At 40.2% G+C, this 25171-nt stretch overlaps 1 protein-coding gene across 1 annotated transcript in view; it reads left to right on the forward strand.

Moving 5' to 3' along the window:
* LOC141148497 (uncharacterized) overlaps nucleotides 1–22093 on the forward strand; it is a 46279-nt gene extending 24186 nt beyond the window's left edge. The window contains exons 3-6 of the mRNA XM_073636017.1: nucleotides 332–410; nucleotides 4251–14353; nucleotides 15474–16423; nucleotides 21933–22093. Coding sequence (XP_073492118.1) covers nucleotides 332–410; nucleotides 4251–14353; nucleotides 15474–16423; nucleotides 21933–22005 — 11205 coding nt within the window. The 3' untranslated portion in view covers nucleotides 22006–22093. The remainder of the gene's footprint in view (nucleotides 1–331; nucleotides 411–4250; nucleotides 14354–15473; nucleotides 16424–21932) is intronic.
* Nucleotides 22094–25171: the final 3078 nt, after the last annotated feature.

The following is a 25171-nucleotide window of genomic DNA, read 5'->3' on the forward strand; positions in this document are numbered from 1 at the left end:
CATTATTGAAGGAGAAAGTGTACTTATTTACAAAAAAATTTAACAGAAACAAAGAAAAACTTGTTGCAGAGGTGATCAAATACCACCAAAAGAAAGCTCTATTTGTGGGAACAAAATGATAAAAAATTTGTTTGGGTACAGTGTAGCATGACCGCGCAATTGTCATTCAAATTGCAACAGCGCTGAAAGCTGAAAATTGGGCTGGGCGGGAAGGTGTCTAAGTGCCTGGTATTGAAGTGGTTAATATGCCGGTATCCACCAAAGTGGATTGACCCATTAGCAATGACTTGAACTTTGTTGATGTAACGTTGGTGTCTTCTTCTTCTTCCAGGAGACAGACCTGCTAACCTCATCCCCAGAGCTCCTCTGTGTCACAGAAGAGAATGGAGACAGCGCCAAGGTCCATCCAGGTAAAGACTGCAACTCCAGCAAAATCTGAACACTTCCCATTGAGGACAGGAGATAGAGCCTTACGGTGTTCCCCAGTTTACCTGTAATATATCCATCTTAATATATATATATCTATATATATATAGAACTATATATATATATCCATGTAATATATATACTGTATTCATTGATGAGGGCGAACTTTTGAGACCAAGGCCTGACCCTTTTTCTGTTATTACACCACTGTTAAACAGATAGTGATGCCATTTCTTGCACACACAAGCAATAAATCAGTCCTTTTTTTGGTTCTTGGGCATGCCAAGGACTATGCCAGGGACTATGCCAAGGACTATGCCAGGGACTATGCTAGGGACTGTGGATTGCAGGCTGTAAATGGGTTCCTGGCATGTTATACAGTTATATTTTTCTTTACACATGTAAGCCGGTGTAGTTAGCTGGCTGGCCACTAGATGGCTATGTTGCCATTATAACCCATGAAAAGGAACGGTAAAGTGATTGTAAGCGATCACCTTGTAAAACAACCCATTCAGTTTAAAATAGAAATGAAAGGCAAAACATTTAAAAAGAAAAATCATGATACTGTAAATACCTTTTTTTCCCTTTTTTTTTAAATAATTGATCACATTCCCTCTGTTCTCAGCTGGAGGGGGGAGAAGCAGAAGCACACTGAGCTTCCCAGTGAAAGGCTGTGCAGCAGAGCGGGGGGGGGGGGGGGGTGTCAGGACAAGTCTGATCATTAGAGGAGAGCAGGATGAGTTCCCAGCACAGCTAGAGAACTGACCATGGTGTGATCATGGTGTGTTCTCCTGCTTAGTGTGGTCAGTTTTTATATTTCAGTGTTCTTATTGAAAAAAAAAATCCAGCAATAACAAAAGTAGCAGTTAAGCAGAGGCCAATTCTCGGATTGTCACTATGACAAATACATGAATACAGAAAATATGAATAAACAAAAATAACATGGTCCATGAATATAAGCGAACAAACAATAATCATGGGACGTTTTCAGATAAATCTGCTGAGATTAGAAAGTCCAACAGACAATATGAGGAAGTTGTAAACGTATACCTTATCTACTAGAAAACAATTCTAATCAATAGTCAGAATTGTAACCATGTGCAATAGAGTGCAGGAACTTGAGTATGGTACAGAAAAATAAGCGGGGGAGGGGTGGAGGGGGAATAGTGGATAAGGGGGAACAGGGGAACTTCATGCCAACTCCTGAGAATGTCTTCAAAGTCAAAACTTAATAAAGCTCTAACAACCCAATATATATTTGAGTTAAACAACACAAAAAAGAGGGGGGAAGAGAAGAAAAGTAAAAGAGAAGAAAAAAAATAAGAGAAGAAGGTCAGCCCAGAGCTCATTAGGGAACCGAAATGTGACGGATCCATGGGTCCCATATTTTATTACATTTTTTTATAGTTATTATGGAGTTATGTGAGTGAGTTTGTCCTTAACCATAATCCAGTTAACTTTTTTTTAACATATTCCAGAGGAATAACCAATTGTAGACATGTGCACTGACAAAAAATTTGTTTGTTTTCGTTTCATTCGTTTTTTTGCTTTTTACGGAAATTTTGAAATTTTGAAAATTCAAAAATTCAGAAATTCGAAAATTCAGAAATCCGAAAATTCGGATTTTCACATTTCCGAATTCTCGGATTTCTGGATTTTCGTATTTCCGAATTTTCGAATTTCGGAATTTCAAATTTTCAGATTTCTGAATTTTCGGATTTCCGAATTTCCGTATTTTCGGAATTCGAAAATTCGGAAATTCGAAAATCTGAAAAAAAGAAGGAAAATCAGTACAATTCGAAATCATAACTAACTATTAAATTATAGGTATTGGAATTTCCTTTCAAATTTGGCTGTTAGTGAAGGTAACAAATACGAATTTATCCGAAATAACGAATGCCGCATCTAAACGAATGGAACGTAACGATCTAATAATAATAAATAATAATAATAAAACCTTTTTATTATTATTACTTATTATTAATTTGTTCCATTCTATTTGTTTAGATGTGGCATTCATTATTTCAGATAATTCGTAACTTCGGATAAATTCACGTTCACTAACAGCCAAATTTGAAAGGAAATTCCAATACCTATAATTTAATAGTTAGTTACTATTTCACATTTTACTGATTTTCTTTCTTTTTTTTCAGCTTTTCGAATTTTCGGATTTTCGAATTTTTGAATTTCGGAAATTCGAAATTTCGGAAATTCGAGACTCGGAAAATCGAAAATTTGAAAATTCTGAAATTCGTATTTCAGAAATTCGGAAATTCGGAAATCCGAAATTCGAAGATTCGAAAATTCTGAAATTCGTATTTTGGAAATTCGGAAAGTCGAAAATTCGGAATTTCAAAATTCGTAAATTCGGAATTCGGAATTTCGGAATTCGGAAATCCGAAATTCAGAAATTCGGGGAAATTCGGAATTCGAAATTTGGAAATTCAGAATTCCGACATTGAAAAATTCGGAAATTTCGGAATTAACGAATTTGTCAAAATTCATTAAAAAACAAATTCAGAACTAAACGAATTGCACATGTCTAACCAATTTCCTTTGCCGAGCAACTGTAATCCTTGCCGCTAACAGTATATATGTGATCAATTTTATTGATTTCCTGGGCACTTCATTGGGTAGTTTATGGAACAGGGCAACCTCTGGGGATCTTCGGATGTTCACCCCCATCACTGAGTGTGGTCAGCTTTTAATAGGAAAGCCAGAGGACTGGTAGAAACACCAAGGATTTCCCACAAAGGAAGCAATACAAAGAGAACAGGAGACTTTCTCATAAAAGTACATGGTACAGCAGCCACATATCTGGAATATAAAATGTTGGGGTAACAAATTCCTTAAAAGAAAGAGATAACTTCCCTTTTAGCTAGAGTGATGTCATGGATGAGTCAGCACCCATATACAGTATACGCTGGGTGGGGAGGAGCACACATTCTCTTGGGGAATGGGAACCAAACACACCACACCTGTGAGGATGTAACTGGCACATGTAGGCCCTGGACTGGGCAGGAGGCCGGGTGGAGTGGACCTGTACATAAGAGGATTCAGGTGTAGTCGTTCTGTCCCTTATGGAGGTGGGGGCTAGGGCGAATTGCAAAGGCTTTTTAGGGGAGGCTGGAAATCCCTGGGTAAGACTGCTTCCCTAGAGTGTTCCTGGAGGAGGTGTACCCAGCTAGAAGATGTCTACAGACAACACTGTCCTGTGAGTACTGATGATCCTGGGCAGAGGAAAAACTAGAGAGGTGGCTGTAAAGTGCTGTAAAGTGCTGCACATGCTTTCCCCTGAGACTGCTGCAGATCATCCACTTTATGTGATTGGCTGTGTATGCCAAGTGACTCTGGAATGCATTTCCTTGTGATGTGACTGTCTTACCATTCCCTGAACAAAATCAGTAAAGTGAAATGAAGTCAACTATCATGTGGACATTCCTTCTTGTGGATTTAAGGGTCTGTGGCCAGGGATATCGTGAGGAGGCCCATGGCGAGGAGCAGGGCATAAGATGGCATAGGGGTCAATCTCAGCAGGTGGGATTGTGTTCTAGCAGGGCTGGAGCAGGGGATGGGCCTTGTGCTTGGGTGCCAAAACTAGCCAACCACAATGCCCCTCTTACACACAGCCTAATTTACTGAACCAAAAAAAAACTATGTTATAAAGTTAAAATACCCTTTGGCTGGACATACATTTTTAACAATTTTAGAAAGAGTATAGATTTGTTTAATTGGGTTTCCACTCCTAAAATGTTATAAAATCAGCACTGTATAAAATGTTGAAGAAACTGATCAACCCTAAACTGTTTCATTTTACATTACAGGAGATGAGGACTATCGAACACAGGAAACAGATTTGAGACATCGAAAGAGTGATCCTGGGGGAAGACGGGACCTGGAACACAAAATAACAGAAGACGTAGATATTGTTCTTCATACAACAGCAGAAGTCACTCGCAGCAATGAAATTAAGGTTATAGAGTCGACAGAATCGAAAAACATAGTGGTCATACCCCACAATGTCCAAAGCATTGTTAATCAGGAACAGGTGAACCCTCCTGACCTGCTAGAGTTGAAAAAAAAAGTATTGATTGGTTGTGAAATTAAAGTTTCCCAGTATGAAGAAGAACTCACAAGTAGGGTTGAAAATTTGGAAGACAATGAGCCTTCGGGGAACTCAGAGCATAAAGTCTATAAAGGTGGACAACATACTGGAGAACCATCTTCTGATGGTCAGTATGAAGAAAGTCTCTTTCAGCCAATTACCTTACAAAGTCTTTCATTTGAAGATCAGAAACAGCTGGTGGGCACTACTGGACAAGAGGAGGAAGAAAAAATTAAAAGTCTTATCGAAATCACAACAGAAAAATGGGAATATAGCATAGCTACTGAACAAGAAGCACAGGTATTGGAGGAGTCTATAGATTCTACGGTCACATTGGAGTTTGATGTTGATACCATTTTAGATGTGATTGAAAACAACAAGAAACTGGTAACACCGGTGGATGAACCAGAAAGCTCTTCCAGCCAAGGAGGAGATAGCAGGAAGACATTGGAAGACCTACTGGAGACAGCCAACCGCTTAGCAAAGCACTGTGATTTATTTCAAAAAGTTGAGGATCAAAAAGGCTCTGATAACCTACGCGATCTTGATGAAACTTTAGGTTCAATGCCAGCGTCGATCTTATCCACAGACCTAGGGTACACAGAGGAGAATCTGACATCTGTGGATGTGTCATTAACAAAAAGCAATTTTTTTTTAGAACAGAATGAAAATAAACAAACCAATTTGGAAGAAGAAACCATAAAAACACAATCTTTGGTGTTTGGACAAAGCAATAGAAATTTTGAGGAAGAAGGGAAGGAAGTTTCAGCAAAGGACCTAAGCAAACCTACCAACAAGGAAGACGTACAGGGTATAGAAGGGCATCTGACAGAAAAACAGGAGGAAAAACATCAATTTAAGGAATCTGAGAGGCAGCCTAATATTTCCAAAAAACAAAAGATTAAGAGAAGGGTTCACTTTTCTCCAAGTACAGAAGATTTATTCAAAAAATCTGAACGTGCATCGAGAAATACACTTCAGATGGTTTGTGATGAAATTCTTGAAGGGGAATTGCAACCAGGAGAAGATCGTGAACAATTAGGAAGTTCATACATAATAAAAGACTTGGGTGAGTCTCCTAGCAAAGAAAGAGAAGGGAACTATCTTGGAGGTACCACCTGCAGCTATGATAGTCATTATGATGGACAGTCAACCAGTGAGGAAGAAGAGACGAATGGATTAAACGAGGGTCAAACAGTGTGGTATGATGAATACCCAGCTCAAGCAGAGCATGGTGAGAGATGTGATTCCTTGGGAGCCGTGACCGACCAAAATGTGCATGTGGATTTCAAAATGGAGGAGTCATTTGCGACTGCAACAGATAGCAGATCAAAAGAAGAACATTTGGATCACATTCCTTCCAGTGAAGAAACACTTTCATTTGAAACAGAGTCTGCTGGAAATCGAGATAAGTCCAATATTAACAATGTAAATCTTGAGCAAACACTCTTTACGGAAAATAAAAACGAGTCACATGCTTTGCGAGAAACAGTGAACAAATCAGAAAAGGAATCTCTTGCTGCCTCAGATGGCACGGAAGAGACTGTAAGAAAAGAGGACTCTTTCTTAGAGGAAGAAAAGTACCAGGTAGAATACCTATTAGAAGATAGGAAAGATCTTCTAGAATGTGACCCCACACATGTGAAAGAATCTATAGATGATATTAGACAATCAAGTGACACATTAGATACAAAGAATGTTGGTTTACCAAAAGATTTCACAGATGAGCAAAAGCAGACTGATATCCTGTTTCTGGAACAGGCAATCCTTGGTCAAGACTACCCAACTGAGGACACTGATAACAAACAGCTTGAAAACATAATTCATTATTCAGCCCATAGGGACATAACAGAGACTGCATCAGCTGAGAATGATCTTACCTTAGTTCAATGTAGTATACTGAAAACTGATAAGATTATCAAAAGTGAACAGGATGGAAAAGAGGTTCAAGACGAAACCTTTTTATCAGACGCAAAAGATGTTCTGAAGTCTTTTGAAGAGCAAACGCGATCCGGCATTGTCCAGTTTGAAGAGGACACACTACTCAGACAACCAGTTTCCAGAAATGGTGATGATGGATACCCCGAAAATTTGCATGGAACACAGCTAAGCACGTCAGTGGATGAAATATGTATGTCATTGGTGGGAGATGTCGAATTAAGAGATGGTCCACCATCAGAAGAACACAAAGAGGTCTTCAGAGATGCAAATTTTGAAGGAGAAAGTGAACACAATAATAAAACCTCCACCAATGAAATGGAAGAGCAGCCAGAACACATGACTGAGAAACAAAGTTATGACTACAAACATGAAGACTTTCCACCAGAGACCAGCAAACCACAAGAAGAAGATAGCAACGTTAAGACTGGTCACATAGGGGTAGAACTTTTAACAGAGCAACAGTGGGTAGCTGAAGAGCAGTATGGTTCTGGTAATGAAGCTTCTCTGACAGAAGGACATTTCACTGAACAGATGCAAGATGGCAACTCATTTAGACAGCTAGCTCCCACAGACGGTAGTGAAGAATGCCCTGAAGAATCATATGAAACAGATCAAAATGCATCGCTGAATGAGGTACGTACATCAATTGTTCAGGATGTCCTGATAAGAGAGGGTTTAGTGCCAGAAGAATGCAGTGATATATTTAAAGATGCTAATTTTAAATCTCAAAGTGAATCCCACAACAAAACAACTACCTATGAAATACAGGAACACACAACTGGGCAGCAAAATGATGACTACACACATGAAGATTTCCAGTTAGATGCCAGAGAATCACAAGAAGAAGATGACAGGAAAGTCAAGAATAGTCACACAGAAGTAGAAATTTTAAATGAAGAGCAGCTTGTAGATGAAGGGCGTTTAATGGTCCTTAATGAAGATTCTTTGATAGACATATCCTGCAATGATCAATTGCAAGAAGACAGATTACAAGGACAACCAGTTTTCAGAGACAGTGATGAAGTATGCCATAAAGAACTGTTTGCAACAGAGCAAAACACATCAGTAGTGGAGATGTGTACATCATTTGTTGAGGAGACCCTAAAAAAAGAGGATCAAGTGTCAGAGGAATTCAATAATATCTTTAAAGATGTGAATCTTACAAGGGAAAGTGAATCTATGAAAGAATTAATGACCCATGAAGTACAGGAACACACAGTTATTATTCAAAATGATGACTACATACATGAACATTCCCAGCCAAATGCTGGAGAATCACAAGAAGAAGATATCCAGGTCAGGATTGGTCACATAGAAGAAGAAATTTTAAGTGAAGAGCAGTTGGTGGTCCATAAAGAAGATTCTTTGATAGAGGTATCCTGCAATGACCAGTTGCAAGAAGGCAAATTACAAGGACAACCAGTTTTCACAGACAGTTATGAAGTATGCCATGAAGAACTGGTTGAAACAGAACAAGGCACATCAGTTTTAGAGATGTATACATCAATTGTTGGGCATATCCCGAAAGGAGAGGGTCAAGTGTCAGAAGAATTCAATGATATCTTAAAAGATGTGAATTTTAGAGAAGAAAGTGAATCCATCAAAGAATTAATAGCCCATGAAGTACAGGAACACACATCTATAATTCAAAATGATGATTACTTATATGAACATTCCCAGCCAAATGCTGGAGAATCACAAGAAGAAGATATCCAGGTCAGGGTTGGTCACATAGAAGAAGGCATTTCCAGTGAAGAGCAGTTGGTGGTCCATAAAGAAGATTCTTTGATAGAGGTATCCTGCAATGACCAGTTTCAAGAAGGCAAATTACAAGGACAACCAGTTTTCAGAGACAGTGATGAAGTATGCCATAAAGAACTGGTTGAAACAGAACAAGGCACATCAATAATAGAGATGTATACATCAATTGTTGGACATATCCCGAAAGAGGAGGGTCAAGTGTCAGAAGAATTCAATGATATCTTAAAAGATGTGAGTTTTAGAGCAGAAAGTGAATCCATGAAAGAAATAATAACCCATGAAGTACAGGAACACACATCTATAATTCAAAATAATGACTATATACATGAACATTTCCAGTCAGATACTAGAAAATCACAAGAAGAAGATATCCAGGTCAGGATTGGTCACATAGAAGAAGACATTTTAAGTGAAGAGCAGTTGGTGGACCATAAAGAAGATTCTTTGATAGAGGTATCCTGCAATGACCAGTTGCAAGTAGGCAGATTACAAGGACAACCAGTTTTCAGAGACAGTGATGAAGTCTGCCATGAAGAACTGGTTCAAACAGAACAAGGCACATCAGTAATAGAGATATGTACATCAACTGTTGAGCATATCTCCCAAGGAGAGGGTCAAGTGTCAGAAGAATTTTATGATATCTTTAAAGATGTGAATTTTGGAGCAGAAAGTGAATCCATCAAAGAATTAATGACCCCTGAAGTACAGGAACACACATCTATAATTCAACATGATGACTACATACATAAACATTTCCAGCAAAATGCTGGAGAATCACAAGAAGAAGATATCCAGGTCAGGGTTGGTCACATAGAAGAAGACATTTTTAGTGAAGAGCAGTTGGTGGTCCATAAAGAAGATTCTTTGATAGAGGTATCCTGCAATGACCAGTTGCAAGAAGGCAATTTACAAGGACAACCAGTTTTCAGAGACGGTGATGAAGTATGCCATAAAAAACTGGTTGAAACAGAACAAGGCATATCAGTAATAGAGATGCATACATCAATTGTTCAGCATATCCCGAAAGGAGAGGATCATGTGTCAGAAGAATTCAATGATAACTTAAAAGATGTGAATTTTAGAGCAGAAGGTGAATCCATCAAAGAAATAATGACCCATGAAGTACAGGAACACACATCTATAATTCAAAATGATGAACACATAAATGAACTGTTCCAGCCAGATGCTAGAGAATCTCAAGAAGAAGATATCCAGATCAGTATCCCTCACATAGAAGATGAAATTTTAAATGAAGAGAAGTTTGCAGCTGAAGAGCAGTTGGTGGTTCATAAAGAAGATTCTTTGATAGAGGTTTCCAGCAATGATCAGTTGCAAGAAGACAGATTACAAGGACAACCAGTTTTCAGAGACATTGATGAAGTATACCGTAAAGAACCACTTGAAACAGAACAAAGCACATCAGTAATAGAGATGTGTACATCAATTGTTGAGGATATCTTGGAAAGAGAGAATAACGTGTCAGAAGAATTCAATGTGAATTTTAGAGCAGAAAGTGAATCCTTCCAAGAAATGATGACCTATGAAGTACAGGAACACACATCTATAATTCAAAATGATGGCTATGTACATGAACATTTCCAGCCAGATGCTACAGAATCACAAGAGGAAGATACCCAGGTCAGGACTGATCACACAGAAGTGGAATTTTTAACTGAAGAGCAGTTTGTTTTAAAAGATAAAGTTTGTTCAGCAGAGGGGACCAGGAATGACCAGCACTATGAAGACAGGTTAACCAGTCAACCGGTTCCCGGAGAAAGTAATGAAAAATTGCATGAAACAGAGCTAAGCAAATTAACAGGCGAGATATGCACATCCATTGCTGAGGGAGTCCTGATAGAAAATAGTTTAGTATCAGAAGAAGAAAGAGATGTCTTTAGAGAAGTGAGTTTAATAACAGAAGGTGAACCCCACAGTGCAACATCAACCTGTGAACTGGATGAACTGCAACAGTACACAGATGAGGAACAAAATGATAACTCCATATATGAGGATTCATCAAAAAAGACAAGAAAATCACAAGGAGATGATAGTGAAGTCAGCTCTGGTCACTTAGAAGTTGAACATTTAACTAAAGAACAGCTTGTAGGTGAAGGACAATTTAAAATAGATAATGACGCTTCTGCAAAAGACCATTTACAAGAAGACAGATTACTTGAAAAAACAGTTTTCAGAGACAGCAATGAAGTTAGCCATGATATACTGCATGTAACAGAGCCAAGAACAACAGTAAATGAGATATGCACATCCATTGTCAATGATGTTCTGAGAGATAGTCTAGTATCAGAAGAAAGCAGAGAATCCTTTAGTGAAGTTGGTTTGAAAGAAGAGAGCATATCCCACAGTGACACATCTACGTGTGAAGTAAAAGAACTGCAAGACCACACAGCTGAGGAGCAAAATAATGACTACATTAGGGAGGTTTCATTGATAGAGACCAGAAAATCACAAGAAGATGACAGTGAAGGCAATACTGATCACTTAGAAGCAGAAAATGTAACTGAAGAACCTTTTGTAACTGAAGAGCAATTTAAGGTTGATAATGAAGCTTCTCCGATAAAGGGATCAAGCACCGGTGACCAGTTACAAGAAGATAGATTACTTGGCCAATCAGATTACAGAGACAGTGATGACTTATGCAATAAAGAGCTGTTTGAAACAGTGCAAAGTATATCAGTGATTGAAACATTAACATCGGTTGTTGAGGATGTCTTGATAACAGAGGGTTTGGTGTCAGAACAATGCAGCGAGGTCATTAAAGATGCTGATTTTAAAACAGAAAGTATATCCCTCAATGAAACAACTACATATGAAATACAAGAACAAAGATATGAAAAGCAAAATAATGACTACACTCATGAAGAAATCCAGTTGGATGCCAAGGAACCACAAGAAGAAGTTAACAGAGTCAAAATTGATCACATAGAAAAAGAGCAGTTAGTAGCTGAGCAGCAATTGGTGATTACCAATGAAGGTTCTACAACAGAGGGATCACAAGAAGAAGATAGCAAAGTCAAGATTGGTCATATAGAAGTAGAATTTTTATGTGAAGAGCAGTTGGTAGCTGAAGAGCAGTTGGTGGTCCATAATGAAGGCTCTTTGACAGAGGTATCCTGCAACGACCAGTTGCAAGAAGACAGATTACAAGAACAACCAATTGCTAGATACATTGATGAAGTAAGACACCAAGAACTGTATGAAACAGAGCAAAACACATCAATGGTTGAGATGTGTCCATTAATTGTTGAAGATGACTTGATAAGAGCGGATCTGGTGTCAGAAGAAATCAGTGGGATCTCCAAAGATGTAAATTTTACATCAGAATGTGAATCTCACAATGAATCAATTACCTGTGAAGTACAAGCCAACATGGCTGTTAAGCAAAATTCTGAATATACATACATAGATCTCCAGCAAGATGCCAGTGAATTACAAGTAGAGGATAGCAAAGAAAAGATTGGCCACGTAGAAGTGGAATTTCTAACTGGAGAGCAGTTTGTGGTCACAGATAAACCTTGCCCAGCAGAGGGATCCAGCAATGATCAGTTGAAAGAAGAATTACTTAGAGAACCAGTTTCCAGAGACAGTGATAACTTATGGCCCAAAGAATTGTATGAAACAGAGCTAAGTGCATTAGAGAATGAAATATGTACATCATTTTCTGAGGATGTCCAGATAAGAGACGTTATAGGATCTGAAGATCTCACAGAGGTCCTTACAGAAGCAGGTTTACTACAAGAGAGTAAATCATACAGGGCAACTTCCATGTGTGAAGTGGAGGAACAACAAGAACACACAGCTGGGGAGAACAATGATGACCACATATTTGAGGTTTCATTGACAGAGACCAGCAAATCACAAGGAAATGACAATGAAGTCAATGCTGTTTGCTTAGAAGCAGAAAATATAACCAAAGAACAGCTTGTTTCTGAGACACAATTTGAGGTCCCTAATGAAACTTCTCAGATAGAAGGGTCCAGCACTGATCAGCTGCAAGAAGATGGATTACTCCAAACAATTTCCAAAGAAAGTGATGAAATAAATTATAAAGATCTTGATGGAACAGAACAAAGTGCATCAGTGATCAAGTTATGTATATCCATTGCTGATGATATCCTAAGGGATAGTCTAGAATCAGAAGAATTGAGTGGGATCATTAAAGATACACATTTTCAAGCAGCAAGTGAATCTCACAATGAAACAACTACCTGTGAAATACAAGAACAGTCAGGTGAGAGGAAAGATAATGACTACACACATGAAGATTTTAAGCCAGAGACCAACGAATCAAATGAAGACGGCAAGTTCAAGGCTGGCCACAGAGAAGTTGAATATTTAACTGAAGAGCAGTTTGTGGTTACAGTTGAAGCTTACCAAGTAGAGAAATCAAGCAATGACCAGATGCAGGAAGACAAATTATCTGAAGAACACAGAGATTTCTTTAAAGAAGTAAGTCTAAAAACAGAGAACCAATCCGACAGTAAAATATCCACCTGTGAAGTAGAGGACCTGCAAGAACATACAACTGAGGAGCATAATGATAAAAACCTCTGTGAGGATTTTCAGATAGAAACTAGCAAATCACAAGAAGATAGCAAGGCCAAAATTGCTCCCACGGAAGTAGAATTTGAACCCAAGGAACAGTTTGTGATTAAAGAGCAGTTTGTGTTAAAAAATGCTTTTCTAACAGATGAAGATAAAGATCACACAGAAGAAAAGCATGATTTTTCAAATAATACGAACAAGGCATATATTAAAGTCATTGAGGAATATGAACCTCAGCTTGAGCAAGATAATAAAGAACTCCTTAAAGAAAGTTATGAAGATGAAGGATTTTCTCATCAGGCCATCAATGCGGTGGCTCAGAATACTAGCACAGGCCACACTATTGTCCTAGACACTACTGCGGAACAGGAAAACCAATTAGACAAAATCTTTCAAAGTCATGAAAAAGAGTTAGACCTATTATCAGATATCAACTCTACCATCTACTCAAGTCTATTAGACCAAAGCATCAGTGTGTCATCAGATGGAACCGATGCCACGTTAGACACACAAAAAATGGAGAGTGTATTGTATGATTCACATATTACAGCATCTAATTTGGATAGTGTTTTAGAGGTGACAGAATTAGCAGATTTTGAGGTTGAAAACAACTCTAAAGCACCCAAAGAACTTGATCTCTTGTCGGAAATTCAGTATATGCTTAGCCCAGATCACACAGTACGTAGGTTTCCTGAAATAGTGGATGATTTAAACGGAAAAGTAACGGTTTCTTCCGAAGACCAGTTAAGTGCTTATGGTGAAGAGCAAGCTTCAGAAATTAGCAAGGATCTTGATAGTTCTTCTGGATCACTTTTAGAAGGTCCCACTGACAACTGGAGATCCACTTCAGACTCAAATGATGAGACAGGCAAAGATCTTTTGTTAGAAATTCAGTCTGTGATTACAGCAGATCTCGATATTAAGACTGCAAACTTTTCATCTTCTATCAAACTCGTAGAGTCAGATGTCAGGGTGGAAGAAGAAGAAGATGAAAAAGCATCCCATCTAACTTCAGGTAACTCTGTGTATGCAACTGAAGAATATGTCAGATTAGAGAACTCCACTGTGGAAGAAGAGGTGGACAATGAACAGAAGGTAATTTCTATAGAAAATCTTGGATTCACTCATGAACCCAGTCAAATTGAGGGTTATGTCAGCCAACAAGATTCTGTTTTCGGAACTGTGGTCATTAACACAAGTGCATTAGAAGAAGCTGTGAATGTGGACATCATCAACACTTCAGCAAATGGTGAAAATTCTTTAACAAGGGAGCTCTGTGGGCCAGAGATAGATATCAAGTCTCAAACACAAACTGGTCTTATCCAGGTGGACATAAATAAAGTGCAATCATCCACTAATGAAGAAACCACCACAATCTACTTGAATGAAGTTGAGTATGAAAACAGAGAACACAGCATCAAGGAGGAATATCCACCAATAAAACAGACATCATGTCATGCGGACATCACCAGAGGTCAAGAGCAAACTCTAGTTGATGAAATGGAAATGTCAAATGAGCCAGCTGTGCAAGAAGAGGATGATTTAGACACCAAAGTGGTGAGCTTTGTGAACATTGATCTTAGACAAGTAGAAGCTTCTGTTTGCTAAATATACCAACCCCACTGGTATATAGTGGTGTTGAGCGAATCTCCCCGGGTTGGTTTTGCCAAAGGTTTGGCTAATTTTGTTTAATGTTTGATGAACCAGAACTAAGAGGCAAATCCTAAAGAAGTCTATGAGGGCAAATCTTGTTAAATTGTGGCCTTTTTAGGGACAATAGGCAAACTATTGTCAAAAAACAAAAGGCATGGAAAGCTGTGCAATGTCATAGGGGACATGTACCAATGTATGTCCTCCATGGCATTGCCCAATTTGTCTTTAATTTGAGGCAAACATTGAAAATACACAAATCCTTGAAACAACATGCTTGGGGAATGCCTTAAAGCTGTATGTGATGTTACTGAACAGTACAATTTTCACAGAAACCCCCAAAATATCTTGTTTTTCTTTTGAAGCGAAACCTTGCAACAAAAGAATAAATAAATGAATAAATAAATAAATATGTAAATAAATAAAAGTTGGATGGGAGGGCAGCTAAAAGTGACTGCTGACCTCAAATCAACCACAAAATAGAATAAAAGACAAACAAGTCTCCAATAATAATAAAAAACACAACAAATGGGTTGATTGTCTAAAGAGCTAGCAATCAGATTTAAAGTACAGTTTCTTAACTGCCCTAATCCCTCCCCTGAGGTTTGTCTGGTTTCCCTATACTTTCCATACAACCGGTTCCAACTCCACTTTTATAGAGAGGGGGCTGGCTTAGCCAAAAGCCATCTTATTGGTCCTTCCAAGCCTGCTGCCCATAGTTCAAAGGCCATTAAAAAATGTTCCCGTTTGAATCTGCACATAAATTCACTCACTGACCATGAATCTCGAACCCGCAGGAGTTACCCCGAACCGGAAACTCGCCTCTAGTATAAAGTAGGGAATTAATGGCTTCTCTACAGTTCTATGCAGTAAGTAGTTAGGAGCATGTACCATATCACAGTGCACATGTTGTATTGCTCTGCATAATCCTGTCCTACAGTTATATTTAAAAACCTGCTGATTTATTTATTAATAATTATTTATGATATGGTCAACTGGTCTCTCATGAAGTCATTTCTCTGCTTAGCCCTTCCACAGTATCCTGGATGTCAGTGCACAGAAAAGCCGCATTCTCCTCCTCAGAAAAACCTCAGTTCGCCGACGCCCAGGTCAGCGTCTAGTGATGTTTCAAGAAGAGCTGGCTGATCCGTCAGTGATCCCACCACTAAATATGGGAGTAACACCAGATCCCGAATCATCTTATCCCACTGAGGAAGCTACTGAGATGAGTAATACCTCAGAGCCGTTATTACATAGAAAGTCCTCTATTCGTCGACGGGGGCAGCATCAACCGACGTTTCAGGAAGAGCTGGCTGGTTCATCAGCACTCCCACCACTAAATATGGGTATGTCACCAGCTCCTGAGTCCTCATATCCCAGCGAAGAAGCTACAGAGATGAGTGATGCCTCAGAGCCGTTATTACGTAGAAAGTCCACTATTCGACGAAGGGGGCCACGTCCAGTGACATTTCAGGAGGAGCCATCATTGCCATTGATCACATCTGCGGAGTCACCACACCCCACCGAAGAACCTAGGAATGACAGTACCATTTCAGAGCAGATATTAATTGGAGAGTCCTCAATTCATCAACATCAGGGGCAGCATCGAGTGGCATTTGAAGATGAGCCAGTTAAATCAATACCACCAGTGATAATGCCACTAAAAATGGGAGTTCCACATTTTTTGGGGGGGATACCCATACTTTCACCAGCTGTGGCCCCAAAGCCTGAATTATTGCACCCTGCTGAGGAACCCAGGGATGAGGGTACCACCTCAGAGCCAATGTTACGCAGAAAGTCCTCTGTTCGTCGCCCCAAAGGGAAGCAGGAGCAGCCCATTGAGCCACCCCAAAGGGAAGCAGGAGCACATATGACCCCAGCTCCTGCGCCATCGCACCATGAAGGGGAATCTAGGGAGGAGAAGAAGGCCTCAGAGGAACTGATCAAGCCAAAGAAGGGGTTCCTAAAGCATGCTGGGTAAGCATAAAAGCTAAAATCATGGATCACTAAAAGAGGGATAAACAAGGCTACCAAAGGGTAGTAACTCTATTGACTGTCAGTAACTGTAAAAACATACAGTATAGCTTAATGGTATTGTGTCACTGGTTGTTATTGGTTAAAGCATAGAAAAGTGCCTCGTTTATAAAAACTTCTCCAATTTCCATGTATTAGCCAAAGTTGCTGTAAATCCAATCTTGCATTTCAAAGGCAAATCGCAGATTGGAAGAAAACATGTAATGGCCCTCACAGCCGTCCTTTTCTCTTTCCATTTTAAACCAGCCTCTTCGAGTTTCTCTGGTGTCCTACTTTAAGTAGCTACCGTCACCTTGCTAATTTAGAGCAAAGTGACTGTGTCTTTGCAAAGGGGTCCCTAGACTCAGTGATACATTGCCAGCTCTCCTCTGCCACTTCTTCCTGTGTGCTTCCGGGTATAGGGCAGCAATCAACCATCTCCCAAATGATAGTGAATGGGTTTGAGAGAAAGACACCATCAACCCTCTGGAGTCTGCCACCAGCTTTTGGAGACTGCCAAACCTGTGGATATAATACAGGTTCAGCTCTTATATTTTGGGTCAGGTAGGACACTTAGCCCAACAAATATGTAAAAGTTTTTTCTATCCTTTGTACAACCACCTTTGTTATATATTTAGTGGTGTAAAGTATCAATACCAATTTTTTAAACAAAATTTAACAAAAATGTAAAAAAAGATTGTCCTCACTTCTCCAGATATACCCAGCACACCAGGCATATTGGCTGGTATTCCCATGTTAAGGGGCAAAGCCTCTACAGCCCCTTCAACATTGGGGGGAAGGGGGTGCTTTGCAAGGGGTTACCCAAAAAAAGAGTATTGTTGTACAGTTATGCCCTGTACACATGATCAGATTTTCCGACGGAAAAAGTGCGATCGAATTGTGTTGTCGGAAATTCCAATCGTGTGGGCTCCATCGGACTTTTTTCTGTCAGGATTTTCCGACACACAAAGTTTGAGAGCAGGATATAAAATTTTCCGACAACAAAATCCGATCGTTTAAATTCCGATCGTGTGTACACAAATCCGACGCACAAAGTGCCACGCATGCTCAGAATAAATTAAGAGACGAAAGCTATTGGCTACTGCCCTGTTTATAGTCCCGACGTACGTGTTTTACGTCACCGCGTTCAGAACGATCGGATTTTGTGCGAACGTGTGTATGCAAGACTAGTTTGAGCCAACATCCATCGGAAAAAATCAGATGGCTTTTGTTGTCGGAATGTCCGATCAATGTCCGATCGTGTGTACAGGGCATTATTGTTGTACAAAAACCACAAATTTTGGGTGTGGTAAAAAAAAATCCCTTTTTTTATAGTTTAGCTGAATTTACGGTAATGTTTATGTTACAAAATTAGTAAATTATATTGTTCCTAATAACTTAGCGTTAAAACGCATGAAAAATTATTTATTCCCATGAAAAAGCCATAAAAAAAAATTGCGGAGGGAAAAAGATTTAGGGAGGTTCCTGTCACTTTCCATATTCACATATAAACTGATATACATGAATATCCCATACATGTGTTGATGATATTGATACAACATGTTTAATGTTCTCAAACACATTGTATTTCATGTGTAATGACATCTATACTTTTGTTGTAATGATGGGATTTCTCCCTTTGTGCGTACTTAATAAAAAAAACTTATATTTGAAAAAAAAAAAAAAAATTGCGGAGGATATTTGCGGTTTCCGTGGACCATTATTAGTTCGATTCTAAGGAAAAATCCGCGAATGACTGAGGCCGCAAACTCTGAACCGCGACTTTCCAGGGGTCAACTGTATTATTGCTGCAGTTCGCCCTGAACTAGAGAAATTTTAAAACAACAGTGACACCTGTTGGTTACAATTTGGTATTGCTACTTTCCGCCTTTTAAATATGTAACAAATGAGATTATACATATTATTATATATAAAGGATAGAAATATTTTAACATAATTTTTGGTCTAAGTGTCCTCCATCACCCACTCATCCCATTTATACCCTCTACTACAGATCTCGAATCAGCCAGCAACATTCTTCATGGACTGCGGTTTACGTTAGCTTTGGTGGTCCTGCTTTCTAAGCTCCTGGGCTGTTGCATATTGCGTATATATGGCTTTTCTGTTTAAGCGGCAATGAAAGAAACATCTCTTGCCATGAACAGCATTAGCTAGTACGCTGGAAGATCCGACGTCTGTAGTAGGAGTTATATATGGGATGGAAAGGGGGGGGGTTGTCCCCAAATTATGTAAAAGTATTGTTATCCTCTAAATAGGTGCAAGGAGTGGCCAGGATTGAAAGACAAGCCACATAATTTTCCTGCATGAAGATAATGCTGCTAAACTATAATGATAGCTAACTTGTCTTCCTTTCATATATCTCCATGCTATTGTAAAAATGGAGATACCCAGGGCATTTTTTCTCAAACAATAGGCGCTGGAACTCAACCACGACTTCCTAAAACCCCTCCACCCACACACACCCTCCAAATCACATCAAATAGTGGGTGCGATCAGTCAAATTTCACAAACAGTAGGAGGGTCTTAAATACCAGGATTGCATTACATACAGAGTGCAGAGTTCAGGGGGTTACACACAGAGTGCAGAGCTGTCACTTGTGCAGAGCTGTCACTTGTAAATACAGAAACTTCTGTGTTTACAAGTGATTGTGGTGACCAGACCCCCCCAAGGGTCTGAGCCAGAGGTGGTGGAACCAAGTTCCCCCTGAAAAAAAGCCCTGGAGATACCACTTTACAGTCCCATCACTATCCTTAGTTTTTCTTATCATAATTCCTTGTTCCTGGAAATATGGAACCAGTATGGTGTAGTTACATGGCTATCCTGGAGGAGTTTAAAGCTGAACACCATAATCCATTGGTCTAAGGCCCTTATGTCATCTAGCAGGATCGATAGCCCAGCATTGAATGTGATGACGCTGATGGACAGTCCACCCCTGGAGTATAGGGGAATGCTGTCTGCCAGGGGAGAGCGTAGGATCAGGTAAGAATAAATAAGCAGTTAACCCTTGAAGTGAAGGTGCAGAGCCACAATTTTTAGGTTTCCTGGAGTTGGGCTTGAAAGCTGCTGGACCACTTTTGCTAAAACACTGGGCTCAGGCTGGGTTCACACTAGTGCGAATGGGATGCGGGTTTCCTCGCATCCAATTTGCTTGTCAGGAGACTGTGGCTGGCTCTCAATGGAGCCGGTTCACACAGCTCCGGGACAGCTGCAGAGAGGTTTGAAGAAGAGTCCTGTGCGTCTTATGGTCCGTTTAAGGTTCAAGATCAGCCAAAAATTCAAACCGAATGCAGACCTGAAACGGTGAACGGGGACGCACAGGAACCCCAGCTTGGTTCACACAGTGTGAACCAAGCCTTATGCTGCTTTACCAGTGACTACTCAATCCTACTGGTCTATTTTAGAATAGACAAAGAAATATTTAGCACTGTTCCACTTCAGTAGTTGTTCTCAAACATGGTGGTGCAATAATGGGAACCTACTGATCCCTCAATAATGACCACATGTAGACCCCATTACTGTACCACAACTGTGAGATAGCTTTGTAATTTGTATACATTCAAATACCACTGTGAAAGTAGACTGACCATGTCATTTTCAGATATTACTGCTAAATATATAGTGAGTGGCAAGTAACCAAATTGCTGCAAACACTGATTTCACCTTCCTTGTGACAAACAATGAAAAAGAAAACTTCTCCAATCATAATGATGAGTGTGAAATTCCCTCAGCTTCCTCCATAATTTAACTCCATTGGGGAAACCCTAATGGGGCCAAAATATAAATACTTTTAGTTAAAGCCAGAAGCAGGGATTCTAACTGTGACTATTGAAAGAAAGTTTTTCTTGACTCTGTGTAGAGCACAGTTTATTTATAGGGTCAGTTATCCAAAATTGATATTTTAGTTAAAGGAGAAGAACAGCCAAAGCTCGTTTGGCTGTACTTGTACTGTGGATAACAGGAGAGCAGTTTGTTCTGCACTCCTGTGACCCGTTTTCAGCTGACAGCGTGCTGAAGCCTGCTGTCAGCTGATGTCACAGAGCCGATGCAGGCTTGGGAAAGATCGCAACAATGAAGTCAGGATCTGCTCACATGCCTGGACCGCCACCTGGCTCAGCCTCTCAGAAAACCGCTGAGAGCATAAGCCAGCTGCTCCCACCCCTCCACAGCCCAGCGCTCCAGTAAGCAAGGGGGAAAGAGCAGAGGGCCCTGAGAACCAAGCAATCAGCAGTGTTTGATCGCTCTGTTCTCAGTGTTAGAGCTGGTGGGGGACCGATGCTGCATCCACAAAGGTAAGTATGATTAAAAAAGAATCCATATTTCTCTTTTACAGGTTAAAGTGGTAGTAAAGTTTTTTTTACGTGTACCTACAGGTTAGGGCACTATCACACTGAGGCACAGGGGCGTCACACACCGCTCCAAAAGCGCCTCGAAGATGCTGCTTGCAGGACTTTATTTAACGTCCCACAAGCGCACCGAGTGACAGGAGAGGCTCTTTACAGGTGCTTTGCAGGCGCTATTTTTAAAAAAAGTAGCCTAAGCCTATAATAAGGTATACCTGTAGGTACAGTGAATATCTCCTAAACTTGCACTGTTTAGGAGATATTCACACTGCATGCAGCCAATGACGTCATCAGTGGATGCGCTCTGAAGGGACGACATACCCGTACAGTTCCTTCAGAGCTCAGTGCTGCAGCCGTGACTTTCGCGTGCATGCGCAGGAGTGATGTCATCGTGGCTCGACCAATCGAATACCGGGAGCACTTGAACCCAGAAGGAAGACAGAGAGAAGTCCTGTTAGTGGTGACAACGTGCCTCTGGAGGGCTTCATTCTAAGGTATTTCATAATGTGCTAGTATGCAATGCATACTAGCATATTACGCCATTGTCTTGCAGGGTTTTTTTCTTTTGTTTCTAAAAAGGTGAGGTTTACTACCGCTTTAATGCCTAAGGACTATGGGGGTGATGCCTTGAGGAGTGGTTGTTCCTAGGCAGGCTCTATGGGCTTAGATAAGGCCCACATGTGATGCTGAGCCTCCATTCTTGAAAGAACTAAAATCCAATTAATAAAAGGGGAGGGCCAGAGACAGTAAGTTTGGGAAGGAAAGTGCTACATGATGCTGGATGTTCTCCCACCAGGAAATGATGCAGGTTCTCTCTGACTTGCTGCAGCTTGTGATGCACATTGGGAGAAGCTCACAGTATGCAGTGAAATCAGAGTAAGCACTTTCAGTACAGGAGAGGAGTCTGTACAAATGTGCAAGACTGAAGGGAAGGCTGGAGGTCAGATTTAAATAATCACATAGCCCCAGTGATAAGAAATGGTAAGAATCTGTGCAGTAGAGTACAATTCAGAAGCTGAATTTGTGAAGCTTAGACTTGGAGGCTATGAGATCCAAGAGGTTACAATTACATTGCTCACCTGACTTTGTTCTCCCCTCTTTCTATGAACAGGTTTGGAGGGGCCCACCCTGGGATGATGCAAGAACTACAGGCTCGACTCCACAAGAAGAAACCAAAAGAGTGAATAAAGAGGGGACAGCTCTACATGTTGTGTGTGAATGGTTATTTGCCGTGTAAATAAGGACTACAATAAAGAACAAATGAATCATTTACTATACTACTCCATGTGTATCCATATAAGATTTAGGAAGCCCATAAAGTGACACTAAACTCTGATTTAGAAAAAAAAAATATTTTCAAGAATATACTGTATTCATAACACAGACGAGCCCACTCTCAGCCTCCTCCAAATCTCCAAATTCATTTTTTTTGCTGCTGTGATCTGTTTTCCAGTTGGTGGCTTAATTCGTTCTCCATGTTCCCACTGTGTGTAGAAATGTAGCCACCCTCTCCTACTCGCTTCTGAGATGGACTATGAACTATGGGGCTTGTAGTGTGCATAGAGCAGGGCGCATGCCTGCAACTAACATGCGCCGCTCATTCCAAACAAATGGAAGTAAGAGGGAAAGGGCGCGGTTTGTGAGCTTATGGAGGATGTAAAAGGGAACTAGACTTAGACGGGACAAAGTCCATTACCACCCAAGTCGAAAAGGCCAAAATACACCCCCTAGCCATGGGCGATGAACTAGATCAACAGCATTTGTTGCAGGTCCTGAGCCCCCCAATGTGGCTGCTTCTTCTGCCTACCCCTGCTTGGGCAGAAGCCTTTTCTAATAATAACAGAAGAAACCTTGTTGTTAAAATAGTGCCACCCTGTAGAAGAATATAAGCCTGTTAATGCTAGAATACAGCAAAATGCAGCAAATGTATTTTCCTGCTGCACTGTACGTTAATGCAGCTGCATCCTGGAAGTGCATTGGTAGTGGCAGCAAAGTGGTAGTGTGATCATATCCTTTCACTTACATTTCCAGCAATTGGCCACTCCAATCTCCACTTACTTGTAGAGCTATGGCCTCTAATACTGTCTGATAATGTGCTGGATGGTGTGTTCCTCACTGTGTGTTCCTCCTCCCACTGGCCCCTACAGAACAGTATATAATAAATGTATCATCATCACATACTCTATCCAGCCTCAGTATTTTCCCTTGAAGTGCAGATGCAGTCGCACTGCAAGAGAGAATTTTCAGATTTCCCAGAGTTCGGCTTTAAAGCTGCTGGACCCCTTTCGCTAAAACTCTGAGCTTATGCCATTTTACCAGTGACTTCTCAACCCTAACGGTCAATCTTAGAATAGACAAAGAAAGTTTAAAGCATTGTTCCATGTGAATAGCTGTCCTCTCAAACTTGCTGGTACAATAATGGGAACCTACTGTTCCCTTAATAATGGGCACATTCAGACCCCGTTACTGTACCACAGTTCTGTAACTTGTGTACATTCAAATACAGCTGTGAAAGTAGAGTGAATATGTCATTTTCAGAAAATACTTCTAAATAAAAATGAGTGGCAAGTAACCTAATTGCAGCAAGCACTGATAAATAATATAAATAATATAATAGAATTATCATCATAACATACTCTATCCAGCCTCAGTTTTTTTCCTTAGTTCCTTAGTTTCCTTAACCACCTAATGCCAGGTGACATACTAGTACCCGACTTTAAGTGGTTATACTGGGATGATGCCTGCAGCTGCAGGCATCATCTAAGTATTGTTTTTTTAAAGCTGGCAGAATTCTTTCAGAGCAGAGCTCTTTCTTGATAAAGCAATCCTAGTGGCTAAATAGACGCTGGATTGCTTTTACAAGCGGCAGGAGAGGTCCCCCCTTCCTGCCGTCTTCCAACGCTTTCCCGGGCTCACCTGTCCCACTGGGGAACCCGGGATTGCAGCCGATAGTTCCGCAGGCTGACCATAGAGCTGATCAGGGACCAGAATGGCCCAGATCATCTCTATGGTCTAAGAAACTGGAAGTGACGAGTATTTAGTCACTTCCAGTTTTACCGGATGCAAACATACCATTAGTGGTTTGTAAAAAGCATCAGATCATATGGATCTTGTAATGATCCGAAGCTTTTAAGAGCAGAGGAGAGATCTGGGGTCTGATAGACCCCAGATGTCTCAGTAAAGAGGACCTGTCCTTATGATAACAATAAAAGTGATCAAAAATAAATAAAAAATAAAGGTACAGCGTATAAATAAATAAATAACTCGTTCCCCGCGCTCGAACGCAAAGGCGAAAGCATGCATCGGTCCTGTGTATGTAAACAGCAATCGCAACACACATGTGAGGTGTCACCGCAAATATCAGATTGAGAGCAATAATTCTAGCACCAGACCTCCTGTGTTAATCTAACGTGGTAACTTGTAAAAGCTTTTAAAGCATCACCTATGGATAATATAATTATAATGTTATGGGGTTCTAAGTAATATGCTGATTTTTACATGTAGGAGAAGAAGTGTCAGAATAGGCCTGGTGCTCAAGTTGTTAAAATTGAACTCCAGGCACAAGAACTGTCATTTAAATATATTCCTCAATAGCCGCATAGGATATAAATCAAATGCAAACTCAATTACTGTATTACCTTGTAAAAGTAGCAGTGACCTTATCACTGTGCTTTACATGGCCTGTGCAGAGAGCAGAGCTGTGGGAGGGGCCTTTACAGACTCCACCCACTACAGAGGACTACAGGAGGGGGCATGGACAAGACCAGTCACCCTCCACAAGGCGAGAGAGCAGCAGTGAGAGGTCTTTTTTACAGGAAGTCTCACGCTGGATTACTGCACAAATCTGGAAGAAATATACAAAGCCCACCGAGATTCTAGAAGAATACACATGATGAATGGATTTAGACAATATTTGCCAGAACTCAGCTTTAAGAAATCAAGTGTATTCTATGGTAACTTTGGAGTCACATAGACCTCGGAATATAAATAATGAACATTTCAGTCTCAGTTTCTGAAGCTGAGGAGAATACTAAAGTCATGGCATGACAAGGTGTGGTCACATGCTGCTCCCAGTTTTTGTGAATTCCTCCACATGTGTCTGATCGCTGAGGGATTTTTTTTCCACGTAAAAGCTTGCTGTTTTTCTTCTGGTTATATTACCAGTGTACTGTATATGTACACACTGCTCTACAGACTTCCTCTTTTATTGTTTTCATGTACAAATATAGATGTCTATTCTCAGATGTGTGCAAGGCTAGGTTCATATTTGTGCAATGCAGGAACACATGCATAATCGCATGCATTCCTGCAAGGCATAAAAAACATGCATTATTTTTGCAGGCATGTGGT

The sequence above is a fragment of the Aquarana catesbeiana genome, linkage group LG06, assembly GCF_042186555.1.
Source record: "Aquarana catesbeiana isolate 2022-GZ linkage group LG06, ASM4218655v1, whole genome shotgun sequence".
NCBI lineage: Eukaryota > Metazoa > Chordata > Amphibia > Anura > Ranidae > Aquarana > Aquarana catesbeiana.